Source organism: Cebidichthys violaceus, unplaced genomic scaffold, assembly GCF_023349555.1.
Source record: "Cebidichthys violaceus isolate CVI_PGR_0920_01 unplaced genomic scaffold, fCebVio1.0.p SCAF_22, whole genome shotgun sequence".
Classification (NCBI taxonomy): domain Eukaryota; kingdom Metazoa; phylum Chordata; class Actinopteri; order Perciformes; family Stichaeidae; genus Cebidichthys; species Cebidichthys violaceus.
Window position 1 is genome coordinate 8733983 of NW_027176395.1, and position 13706 is coordinate 8747688.

Consider the following 13706-nt stretch of genomic DNA (forward strand, 5'->3'; position numbering starts at 1 on the left):
ACAAATATCACTACTGCTGACATTTTTTAAGCCACAAAAGCTGTTCGAATATCAAGATACTCAGCTTTTTGAGGAGAGGGGTGATATTTTTCATATTTGTAATCTTTAAACTTTTTAAATTATTAAGCTTTTTGCAATTTGTTTTGAATGTGATATCTATGGAGAAAATCTTCAAATCCTGTTAAACTTCTTCAACTTTCAAAGCCTTCTTTCTCATACTTTTAGCTACAGACACCATAGTTGGACGTTTCAACTAGAAGGGTTTTCAGCAGTGCAGTTTAAATGCTTTCGAGCTTCAACATTTTTCAGATTGGTAGTCTCTCATTTCTGTATTTTCAGCAATGTTTTTGCAATTCATTTCAGCTTTCAGCATTCCAACGCATTTTCAGCAGGAAATGCATTTTCTAGTTCAGTGTGGCTTTGTGGCACAAGGCAGTGAAACTGCCTGTGCACACTGACTGTAATCCTGCGGGTTTATTATTCTTATTCTCCATCTTCCACATCAGAGTTTGCCGCGAAACTAGTCACACAGCGTTGCCAAAACCTGCTCAAAAAGTAATTCAACACGTGCGGCTTGACCGGGAATCGTGAGCTATGACTTTTATAAGAAATTCGTCCAGCGGTTTCCCCGAAAATCGCGATCTACGATCGGCCCATTGACTTGAATGGGATTTCGGCGTGAAGAAAGCAAAAAAAACACTTAACTTTGGACCCAGCCATAGTTTAACGTAGAAACATGATTCAAAGTTTAAAACGTAGACAAATTGATGGACGTTATTGAGCCAAATGGACATTTTGCTAGCTAGCATAGTTTTCATGAAGTCACCGAATTAGTTTCAGCAAAACTTTGGGTCTGTTTCAGATTTTATAATGGGTGTGTATTGCGCAGCTCGTTAAGTGCTAGAGTGATGACATCACGGTCAGAGTGAAGCAGAGCAGGAAAATGTTCTGTGATTTTTCCAAACAAATTGCTCCCATTCCCACAATTTTTACTCTTTATACACCATTTTTGGCCAAAAAGCTTGGAAATGTTGTGCTGGTCACAACAAAGTGTCTATGGAATCCAACGGACTTACACATTTGGCTCAAACAGCCGTGGAGCGACATGAACTCCAACCGACTGCTCCATTAGAACCCATGTTAAATCAGAAAAGAAATTTGTCAAAGAAAGCAGACGGTACCAGTTTTGTAACTTGCGTTGGCGCTCACATTTATAACACTATAAACATAAAAAAACATACCAGGGCGTTCGGCAGAGTCTTATCTCTCTCACGGTGCACTTATTTTATTGATTGGACTCATGGTTTTGGTATAAAGTGCATTTGTTTGACAGGTGTTTTCCAGTGTTTTCTCATGAAAAGTCTGCCAGGCTCACAGGTGTTCTTAATTCAGCTAATTACTGATGTTTATAAACAAACAGACTCACAGACTCTCCAGGCCCTGCGTCGTCACCATGGCAACCAGTGATACGCAAGCACGCGCTCTCCCTCTGTCTGTCTGTCTGTCTCTACACAGAAGGATTTACAAATAAATGTGACTCACAAATGCACGCAGAACAAATATATTTCTGCATTTGTATGTATTTGTGTGTGGATGTTTTCTATTTGTTTGTGGATTTGTGTGTATTTGTTTGTGGATCTCTTCACATTTGTTGGTGAGTTTTTTGAGACTCCCCTGCCTGGCCGGATTCACAAATACGTTTTTTTTAACATGGACCTATCTGTAGCCAATCAGATGTCAGCCTCATTTTCAAGCAATCACATGAGCGCAGCTCCCCCCTCCCCTCCCCACGAGGCTGCCAGCTGTGTTCACACCAAACGCAGGGCGAATTATTCGCGTGATGAGATTACATACAAAGTCTTTGCACAGACGCGATGAGACTGCAGTGACGCGAATTTTGCGCGGCGCGTTTGGGGCGGCGCGTTTGGGGCGACGCGTTTGGGGCGTTTGGAGCGACGCGTTTGGAACGTTTGGGGCGACGCGTTTGGGGCGACGCGTTTGGGGCGACGCGTTTGAAGCGACGCGTTTGGGGCGACGCGTTTGGAGAGGGGCGTTTGGAGCGATGCGTTTGAAGCGACGCGGTTGGCGCGATGTTCCTCCTGTCATCACTGACGTCCTGTTGTTGTTGAATCAGGAAGTACAAACTGTAGCCATCTGTGTTCACCCAGAGCTCTACGCAGGGACGTGCGGTCAGGGTGTGATGATGAAATGTAAAAAACAAATAATGCTAAAATAAAATAAATATTAATATTTCTCTACTGATCTGCGCTATAAATGTAATTTCTGTATTATTCCAAACATTTTTATAATCAAAATCTCTGAATTAGCGCATGTCCTGTTCAAACAGAGAGGAGACAGTGAGGTGAGGCAGTGACCAGCTGTTCCTCACCTCAGACTGTGAATCCTCACTAACTGGGTTGAGCGCGTGCCTTTTGCTGTCTCATTCCTGCACACACTGTAATATTTGTAGACACTTTTATTATATGTCCTTTCTTTCCATATAATAGGTACTGTATTTCACGTCTGTGTACAACATATTTAGTGTTGCTGATCTGACATTAAGGGGAGGCAAACACTACTCTGCCTCAATGAAGGGTGCGCGAGAGCCCAAGGCTCGGGTTTATTGCGTCAATTAACACAGAGCAGATCGACCCAGGCAGGAAGTCAGACACCGATAAGGGATAGAGCATCCGGTAAGTTTTCAAAATAACAGCGTCAGCTTTAACTTGGTTTAACTTTTTCAAGAGTATGAATCTAAAATGCAGAAAAGAGAGAAGCATTATCTCAATCGAACCTCAACGATACTGCCGGTAACATCAGCGTTTATGTATATATTGCGACGTCTTCGGGCAGTAGAAGCCACACTGTCAAAATTTCTTGCGAAATTTTCTAGTCTGGAAATGTCCTTCTCCAGAAATCCATTTAAGAACGCTAAAAATGTCATGTCAATGTCATAACTTCCTACATATGTTTCAACTTGAACTCTTACTAAACACAAAGATCTGCAAGCTAGCTTTCTGTTTGACAAAGTCACACTGGCCCACTGACCAATCACGGCGCACCTTAATGCTGACGTACTTAGCAGGCTACCTGGGTAGCTCTGGCACGTCAAAGAATACGCCCAACATGTCAAACTAAAGATCTGATTGGTTGAAGACGATGACAATCAACAAAATCATCCCCATATACTTTAATCTGAAAGGTCTACCTAGAGGACCTCGGGCCTCTCTCCTTACATAGAGACATAGAGGCTGAATCTGATTGGATAAGAGCTCTACCTAAACAAGCTGTGCTGGAAGCAGAGCAACAGAGGAAGACAGTAGCTGTGCAAAGAGAAAATAAGCTAATGGGAAAAAAATTATAATACTTGTAGTGTATTTGTGAAAAATTATTAAATTATAAAATAACTATAACTTTGTGATTCTGTTTAGGCCAGCAGAGAAGGCTTAGCTGGCCCTGACGGCTCACCACTGTCTGAAGGCCACCGTAGTTCTCCGACACACTTGTAAAATGTGAGCTACAGAGTTTAAAACCATGGTTAACCAGTGGCCATCTGACTTCTGTTGCCCCTATAGTGGAGTTATTAAGGTCAGCATGGCCTTTGAGCAAGGTGAACAGCGTTTCCACAGTCTTGGAAAAGGAGGTGTGAGCGGAGGGGTATTCAGTTGGTTATTGATTATTCAACCTCACCACTAGAAGCCACCAAATCTTACGCACTGTCCCTTTAAATGTATTGTCAGCCTGGTCTAGTCGTATTTATGAAACCAGTTGCAAGCTTCTGAACCGTCTCGCCTTACTAAGTATACAAGCTCTGTGCAACAACACTGGGTTGGTACCAAACCTGGCAAGCTCACTGTGACAACAAGACTTGTTGGACTGTTGACACCCCAAGAAATAGTTCCGACTCCACCTAGAAGCACAAACATCCAAAAAAAGTTAAAAATGTTAATTTCATTATATGCAGTTGTCACGTTACTCAATATATCCATCCTCCCATGTGTCCCTCCACCTCTTGCGCCGTCTCTCCAGTATGACAGAGTTGGAGAAGGACATCAGCAGTCTGAGATCTGGCCTAAAGAGTGTTGAGGCGGTGAGTCAGCTCAGAGTGATTTACAATCTGTTCTTTGCCTATATGTTTAATCGCCCCAATGGTCTGTAAATCTATAGAAGCAATGCATGGATAATATTCAAACATGTGATCATCAGTCCGTGTGTTTGTTCAACTCCAGGAGCTGCAGTACCAGCAGGGTCAGTCCCCTCAGGGTCCTGCGGATAAATTTGTCCCCGTGGTCAGTCAGTTCGTCACCGTGGCCTCCTTCAGCTTCTCGGAGGTAGAGGAGTCGCTCAGCGAGGCCAAAGAAGTGGTGAGTAAAACAGATTGTTGTTATTCACATTCATTTTGTTCCGTTTTCGGCCTCCGTCTTCAAAGACTTTGAACATGCTCGTAATGCTGAAGCAATTCTGCACACCAAGTTTGTGTTTTATTCATTCGTCTTCCAATAAATATCACACACCGAGTCTGATGCATGTTATTCTATTTGTTGCAATGCAAGACAAAACTCAATAAATTACGTGGGTCCCAAACGGGGCTAATGAATGAATGGCATTAGCAAGAAGCTATCATAAAGCTGCCTAGAGGACAATCACTACTGTCTAATCTTTCCTACGTCTTTTGTTTTGGAACCATGCAATATTCCAAGCTGTTCTGTGATCTCCTCCCACAATCTGTCTTTTAAATTCTGCGTTAATTTGTTTATCGTGCTTTGTGCTGGGAGACGAAACCAAGAGAATCAGCTCATCAGATGCCGTTTTGGATGATGAGGTTTTCATTTACGGCTCTTAGTGGTCAAACAATTCTGACAGATGCAAAAAAAAACCCGCAGAAAATCAAACCTGTTCCAAAAACTTTAATACCGGACGGAGGTTTTGGAGTCGATGTGTAAACATGATTGACACAACGGATGAAAAAACACAAACTTGGTGTATAAAGGCCTGAAACAGTCTCAGACAAGAGTGTTGCAACTGACCAAATGATCACCTTCTGCCATCATGTCTCCGGTCAAAGTTTGTAAAGGCACTGAGACACTTTGGAGAAGACTCGTCCAACCTGCTACCAGATACCTTCTTTGGGATCTTCGACACTTTCCTTGCAGCTTTCTCAGAGGCCGAACAGGACAACGAAAGGATGGCCCGACGCAAGGAAGAGGAGGAGAAGAGGACACTCATGGAAACACAGGTTAGAAGACATTGTCAGAGAGAGATGTCGTGAGTTTTGATAGGATGCTAAATGTATTTGAATTGTTCCTTACCAGGTGTCAAACATAGTATTTAGATAAATAAAAAGTCACAGACATTGCCTACCCACTTTCCCTGTGTCCATATACTGATGATCACCTCAGCCATGGATCAACGTACATGTATGTCCATCCGTCCTCTCCTGTACTGACCCCTCTCTCCTCTCGTCCAGCTGAAGAGAGACAGGGAGCAGAAGGCGAAGAAGGCCAAAGCAAACGAGGAAGAGGGGGGCGGTGAGTTTGATGACTTGGTGTCTGCTCTGCGCTCCGGAGAGGTGTTCGAAATGGACATGTCCAAAATGAACCGTAGAAAACAGCGGAGACATAACTTGTTTGACAGCGGCAGGGAGAGACCTGTGACAGAACTGAACCAGCAGGAGGACTCAGTGTGACCTCTGAATGTATGGTGTCGCTGGCACCGACAACAGCAGACTCTTGAGCTGTCTGAAATTACAATTACACTCTGTAACAATGTATCTGATGTCTCGTAATGAATGTATCTGAATGTATGGACCTGAAGCAAAAAGACATGTTCTCAGATAGAATATGTGAGTCATTATAATACGATAATTATATCCTTGTATATTTGCTCAAGTTTGCACAGCTCTGGTTTGTGAGTTCAATTAGAATTGTTAACTTAAGAAAATCTGTCAGTTCATCCTCTAAAACATTCACTGATCAATGCAATATTCATACCAAATTTTAAAAATGGATGATTTAGTGACTGTCAACAATAAAGTTCTGACAGTTTCCTTTCTGTAAAGTGCTACTCTGTCCATTTTTTTAATGCCAGTTTGTAAATATCTACAATTACATCATGCAATAGTTGCATTTATAAAGTTGATGTATTCATTGTTAATATTTACAATAGATAGAAAACAATTTTGGGTGGATTGCATTCTTTTAAAATGGATAATGATGATTGTTCTTCTGTGATCAAGGATCAGTATTATCACTTGATACAGGTAGATATACAATAGTAAATGTAATATGGGTGAAATGATGAAGTGTTTATATTATAAGAATTAGAGGAATTAGGACAGGTGATGGATGGGTAAAACAAACACAGGACTTTCACCCAGGAGACCACTGTGCAACCAAAAGTAAATGTTGAGTTTTTGCTTGTTATGTAACGTTGTAATGCTTGTTTTGCGAGCCGGGTTTCAGGAGCTGGTGCACAGTTCTACACCATATAGGACGAGCTGGGCTGAAGTGGTCCGTGGTGGTAAGAAACACCCAGACTGGAATGATCTTCACCCTAGTCTGGTCCTCTCAAACCGCTACAGACTTCTTGGTGACGTGGCTCCGGTGCGTCCGGCTGACGTGGTGTGGCCCACTGGTGATCTTGCTTCAGTGTCTGCTTCTGCAGTGTCCTCCTCCTCACCTGTGGCTGCTGGAGATGCTCACACTGCCTGTGGTCCCTCTGCTCTGCTTGACAAGCGGTTCCAGTCCTCATCCTCTTCCTCCAGGAGAAAGCTTCTAAATGAGGCAGTCTTGCGACTGTCCGGTGGTGTCCATTGTTTGACGGCAGAGAAGGCACCATGTGGGTCAAGCCCCACTTCCTGGTCCAAGCCAACTGCCGTCCTGACTAAAACACCGCAAACCGGGCCACCAATACAGCATAGGTCGGCATTTCATTCGTTGCCCCTTTACCTTGGCCCTCAGTTCCCATCCATTTGCCCGCTCTTCCCTCCTGCATCCCTCATTGTTGGTGACTCCATGGTTAGAGGCGTTCGCTTTTTTAATGCGGACAGTTGCTACTTTCCCGGTTTGACTGTTTCCGACATTCTGGCGAATCTCCAATCACTTCTGCCAATGCTCCCCTCTTCAGTAAACACACTCATCGTGCACATTGGAACTAATGACAGCCAGATAACACTCTCAACTGACAAAAAAGGACTTTAACCATCTTCTAGAGTTTCTTAAAAAATCAGGAAAGGAAGTATTTTTATCTAGCTCCATTCCGACTCTTAGTCGCGGGTCCATTCATTTTAGTAGGATCCGCACACTCAACACCTGGCTCCAGTCCACTTGCAGGGCTCACAATGTGGGTTTAATCAATAACTTTAACTTGTTTTTGACTCATCCCAGCCTCTAGGTAAGAGACGGTTTACACACGAACAAAGCTGGCACTGAAGTAGTAACAGCCAATATTCAGTACACTGTTCACTCCTATCCACATGATTGACTGTTTACACCTGACACACACAATCCTGGATCCCCTGTCCTCTGTCACTCTTCCTCTACGTTCATTCATCAGCCGCATGATCCCACCAGCTATGGGCTCAGTGATCCGCCATCTGCAGCAGCTGAGTTTCCCATACAGACGGTTACATCAGTGAGGCCACCACTCCGGTCCCTTCGTCACCACAGTGGAGTGAACTTTTCCAACCTCCGTTCATTCAGCCGTGCCTCCAAAGCGGCTGGGAACTGCTTGAAGATTAAAATGGACTTAGTTAATGTCAGAAAACTGACCAACAACATTCTAAATTACTTTTTTTTAACTCCCACGAGTTGGATGTTCTGTGTCTGACAGAAACCTGGCTTAAAGACGAACCCAGTGCCTTCTCAGAGCTTGTCCCTACTGACTGTGGATACATTAACTCTCCCAGGCTGACTGGTAGAGGTGGTGGGCTTGTCAGTCTTTAGGAGCAGTCTCTGTTGCCGCCAGATTAAAATGGATCCATTCTCCAGCTTTGAGCTTCAACTCTTTGAGTTTCCACAGTCCACCAAACCTTTATGTGCACTTGTCTATCGGCCTCCTAAACCTAAAGGTGTTTTTATCCAGGAGTTTTCTGAATTATTAGCTGAAATCTTCCCAAAATATGATAGTATTTTAATTTTTGGTGATTTTAATATTCGTGTGTGTTGTTATTTTAAGCCAATGGTGAATTACTTTTTAAACCTGATTGACTCTTTTAATCTTGAGCAGCTAGTCTCTGGTCCTACTCATGAACATGGTCATACATTGGACCTTGTTTTATCATTTGGTATTTCTGTAAGCATCAGTGAAATTTGTGAAGTTCTGTGGTTCTCAGACCACAAGCCTGTCATCTTTGAAGCGGTTACTGCTGGCTCAGACACTCCCCCACCTGTCCTTTTTCACTGCTCTCGTTATATCACCTCCAGCACCGCACAACGGTTTTTAAATGCTTTTAGAGACACGCCACTGTTTTTAACTAATGATACTACCCAATCTATTATTATCAATTTAACTCCACCTGCTCTGCAATTCTTGATAGTGTCGCCACCCTGAGGTCATACTGCCCCAAACTGAAGCCTCAACCCTGGTTAAATGAAGCCACTTGGGCACTCAGGCAAAAGTGCAGGAGGGCTGAGAGAAAATGGAAGAAAGACAGGTTCCATGTGTCCTTTGAAATCTTAAGGAACTCACACACTAACTACCAGAATGCAGTTAAGTCAGCTAGAAATAGCTACTTCTCTGACTTAATTACAAACTACTGCCACAGGCCAACAATTCTCCTCAACACCATTAACTCTGTTATCAACCCCGGGATCCCGACGTGCGACACCTTTCTTAGGTTCTTCCAGGACAAAATCTCAGAACTTAGGTCTGGTGTTACATCCCACTACATTGATCCAAGAAATTCTCCCATTTCTTCTGCTGTGTTGGAACATTTTAAGCCTGTTTCCCTCCCAGCTCTCACTAAAATTGTTGATCAATTAAAAACTACAATGTGCCACTCTGACATCATCCCCTCAGGTCTCTTTAAGCAGGTTTTTGTTGAAATTGGACCAAGTATACTGTCAATCATAAACAGCTGTCTGTTTTCTGGTTCAGTCCCAGTCTATTTGAAACATGCAACAGGAATTCCTCTCATCAAGAAACCTAATCTGGAACCCTCTGACCCATCAAATTACAGACCAATGTCTACCTTGCCTTTTCTGTCAAAGATCTTTGAGAAAGTTGTATTTCAACAGCTTCAATCTTTTATCAGCTTGAACGGCATCTGTGATGTTTTTCATTCTGGTTCTAGAACGTCTCACAGCACTGAATCTGTTCTTTTAAAAGTTTTTTACGACCTTTTACTCATTGCTGATGCTGGAGATCCCGCCATTTTACTTTTACTTGATCTCTCTGCTGCTTTTGACACTGTGGACCACGACATTTTAATCTCCCACCTTGAACACTCGTCGGCATCCGAGGTACTACCCTACAATGTTTCAAGTCCTACCTGACCGACAAATCATTCTCTGTCATGTGGTGGAAAATATTCCTATACCCGCTTTGTGTGAGTCTTTTCATGCTGAAATACATAATACCAAAAACCAGGTTGTCTTTTAAGTATTTATTCTCTGCGCAGAGAAGGTTCAATCATCACAACAGAATGCATACAGTCTCAGTGAGGAAGAACCAAGAACAAAGTGAACAAGCTTTCTTTATACAGAATGAGCAAACGTGGGGGACGATGGGCAATGTTACAGACATTTTGGCTTGGAACATTATCATACAACACAGTTAGTTATCTATGTGAACAGAGAGGGAGAATCCTTCTTCTGCACAACAGAGACACGGTGAAGTTTAACAAAGTCCAGAGCAAAATTATTTATGCATGAATACAATATACAGAGTAGAATTATATACTATGTAAAAAATTACCATTACAGTCAACATGGGCAACTGCTCCTCTCAACCGGCCCCCCCTGAACTGTGGGGTACCACAGGGGTCCATTTTGGGTCCACTACTGTTCTCACTGTACATGCTGCTTCTTGGCTTTTTAAGTGTTTAAATGGCGCCGCCCCAGTCTATCTGTCTGACCTGCTGCAGCCCTATACCCCACCTCGCTCACTAAGATCTCTCGGCCAACAGCTTTTAGTTGTTCCGCAAACAAAAATGACAACCCGGGCCGACCGGTCCTTCTCTGTTGCTGCCCCTAAGCTCTGGAACAACCTTCCCCTTCATATTAGGTTGTCATCCACCTTACCAATGTTTAAAAGTCGTTTAAAAACCTATTTTTTTCCCTGGCCTATCACCTTTCATCTTAACATGGCACTTTTGTGTGATTTGTGTCAGTTTGTCTTGATTTTAATGTCACTTACTGTTAATAATCCAGTCTTTGATTGAATGACTGCTTATCTACTGTATGCGCAGCACTTTGGGCAACCTATGTTGTATTTTAAAATGTTCTATACAAATACATTTTGATTGATTGATTGATTGTTTTGTAATATTACGTAAGAAAGTCCACTTAGGGCGGTTGTTATCTGTTTATGCTTCTTAGGTTGATACGATGTGCGGTTACGTTGTTGCATCATTGTGTTACTATTTAAACACAAACCATGCTCTTTTTTCAAACCTTAACCAAGTAGTTTTGTTGGCTAAAACTAAATAATTGTTTCACAATTGTTTAACCATGTCTGCAAGCGTGATATGAAACGTATTTATGAAACGTGTTTTTGGTTCAGAAAGCGAATAAGCAATAACTGGCCAGCGTGTTGGGTCATTGATCCACTGGGACAGGGGAAGACTAAAGGACCATGATGGTGATCAACCTTCATTTATTAAGGTTTTTTTTAACAAGAAATACATGCATACAAACGTGTCAAAAAAAAAATTCAAACAATTGCATTGACATCTGTCTATAGGATCTTCTATTTTCAATCACTCCAAAGTTGATGCAGCCTTGATATTTTTGAAACAATATTATATAAATGCCTGTTTGGTGGGTTTGAGGTGGTAGCTTCTGTCGTCATGTTTGGATCGCACGGTTAACGGACAGGGGAAGAGAGTTAAATTGTTCTAAAAGACCAGAACACGTTGTTTGGTTTCAGTCTCTTACAAAATGTAAGGCTGGATTTTTATTTAGGTTTTTCGCACAAAAATCACATACAACAATTTCAAGTTAATGAAACAGTCACTGTGCTACAAGAAATAAGTCTAACACTCCTTCTATACGGAGTTTGCCTCTTTATCGGTTTTCACTGATTTTGCTATGAGGTATAATACAGTCACTCTCTCTGTAATTCCTCTCCCTCCTCTCTTCTTTCTGCTCTGCTCTGCTGTTTTTATGCTGTTCTAAGGCTGGAACCTCCTTCAGGCTAATGAGTAACTCACACACGAGTCCTCCTTCTTTCAGAACTAACACAGAATGTTACTGGTTTGATCCTGTTCACAAGAGGAAGCATAAGTTTTAGAGTGACTATTCGAATAAAGTCATATATGCAGTTTGTATGGTTTATCACATCTATCAAAAAGTAAAACAAGTTATAGGTCTAATTACTTAAAAAAAATTAAAAGATTTATAGGTTATACTGATTACACTTTGATTAAAAAAGGTTACAGGTTATAATGGTTATACTTTTATGCTTTCATACTTTTCTACGATCTCTCAACATATTGTTTTGATTTCTATTTATTTTAATATATGGCAGACTAGGCACAATAAATGCATTGTTAAAAAACAACGCATTTGGTCTCTGCAAACGGAAATGATGTACATGTTTATTTGCACATAGAGCTGGGGAAGTGCGATCCGATTACAAGTGGTCAGTTGAGACGAATGTGGAGACGCCATGTGTGAACTGATGTACTAAGGCTACATCCATACTACTCCGTTTTCGTTTGGAAACGGAGTTTTCAAACGAAAACGATCTCCGTCCACACAGCGTTTCAGCCATCGTTTCCGAAATGATCTCCGTCCATACTACACGCCTGGAAACAAATATCACGTGACTCTTCACGTACACTGGGCATGCGCCGATGTAAACAGGAAGTAGATTGTCGTATTTTGTAACTAAGCAACCAGAGTAATAAAGTAGTCTTTAATGATCGTAAGTACGTGTTTGATACTTAAGATCTTCTCTCAAATCTTCCTCTATAAACTCAAACAGATACAGTTCGTGGAAAGTTTAATAAGTTTTATTTTTCAGACTTAAAGTTAGTTACAGCGCTGCGGGTCTGTCTCTCCCTCTCTCCGCTCACTGATCTCTCTCTCTCACGTCGCTCACTGATCGCTACAATAACAGATGTTTCCTCCGCAGACATGCAGACTTTAACTGGACAACAGCTGCTAGTAAAGACAACAAGGTCAGCAATAACTGTAATCAGTTGTCCGCGTTAAATTAACCTGGTAGTCGATCGCGGGTGTCTACGTCATCGTTTCCAAACGTAAGCGTTTCCGTCCGTCCACACGAATATGCTACCCGGAGTTTTCAAAGTTATCCGGCTTCGGGATCGTTTCTAAACTCGTCTGTTTACGGTGCTCGAAAACCCCGGCGTAGTGTGGACGTTCAGTGTAAACGTAGCAAAACATATGCGTTTCCAAACGAAAACGGAGTAGTGTGGATGTACTCTAAGAGCTGTCCACTTGTGATTGGATTACCTAAGGCGCATGTAAATGCCAGGTCTGAACAAGTCTCTTTTTAAATGAGGCAAGGGCCAACAGTTTTAAAGGGAGGGACTCACATGTATCACATGCATGTGTAGCCGGCCCAGCTACCAAAAACACGGAATAGTGAAGCTCAGATTACAACAAACACAAAAGCAGTGTGATTTCATTCCCTGGTCAGGACGCCATCACTCCACTATATCTTTACTTTGCAAATAGTTGTTTGCTGCTATATTAATGCTCAAAATCTCATAGAACTTGTTAAATCATTGGAAGTCAGCATTAGGTGTGTAGATGGTGTTCCACTGATCCATCTTTAAGACTGCCTGTATCCAACTCTGTCTGTTGAGAATGTGACCTTTCAGTTGAATGGCCTCTTTAGTTGAAACTGGCACTTAACACACATGTTCCTTTATTTGGGACCATTTACATAACAACGTGACACATCTAGTCAGAGACCTCATAGGAATGAATGATTCCAAGTTGGCACAAATCTGTCCAAAACTAGTTTTGTATTGTTGTATGTAGACCAGGGGTCACCAACCTTTTTGAAACGGAGAGCTACTTTAAGGGTACTGAGTAGTACGAAGGGCTACTTGTTTGATACAAACTTCCTGAATAACAAAGTTGCACAGATCACCTCTTAATAACAATAATAATGTGTGAAGAGACTGTTTGATCACATGTCAATGTTAATTATTCCTCACAATAATTATTAACAATGATTGTGTATTTTGTTCAAAAATATATTTTTGTACAAATTATCACTTCTAACATTTTTTAGGAAATCATGAACTGTCATATCTTCAAATCATGTCTCGTTTGTACCAACCACTACCTTTGTAACATTTTTTAACAAATCATGAACTCTGTCCCATGTTTATACAAATTATCAGTTATGTAAGATTAAAAAATCAACTCTTTAACATTTTTAAATGAATCCTATTACATTATTACTAATCACAACATGTTGGGAAGTCTGGGTCACCTTTGCATTGCGCAATGAAGCCTGCATGCCGGCCAGTCATAGCGGGAGCCCCGTCTGTAGTCACCAGCTTTTTA

The 13706-nt window shown here is 41.8% G+C and overlaps 1 protein-coding gene across 2 annotated transcripts in view; it reads left to right on the forward strand.

Moving 5' to 3' along the window:
- daam1a (dishevelled associated activator of morphogenesis 1a) overlaps positions 1-6057 on the forward strand; it is a 33585-nt gene extending 27528 nt beyond the window's left edge. For both annotated transcript variants that reach the window (XM_068717974.1, XM_068717975.1), the window contains exons 23-26: positions 4030-4090; positions 4230-4364; positions 5066-5236; positions 5468-6057. In XM_068717974.1, the coding sequence (XP_068574075.1) occupies positions 4030-4090; positions 4230-4364; positions 5066-5236; positions 5468-5686 (586 nt within the window). In that variant the 3' untranslated portion in view covers positions 5687-6057. The remainder of the gene's footprint in view (positions 1-4029; positions 4091-4229; positions 4365-5065; positions 5237-5467) is intronic.
- Positions 6058-13706: the final 7649 nt, after the last annotated feature.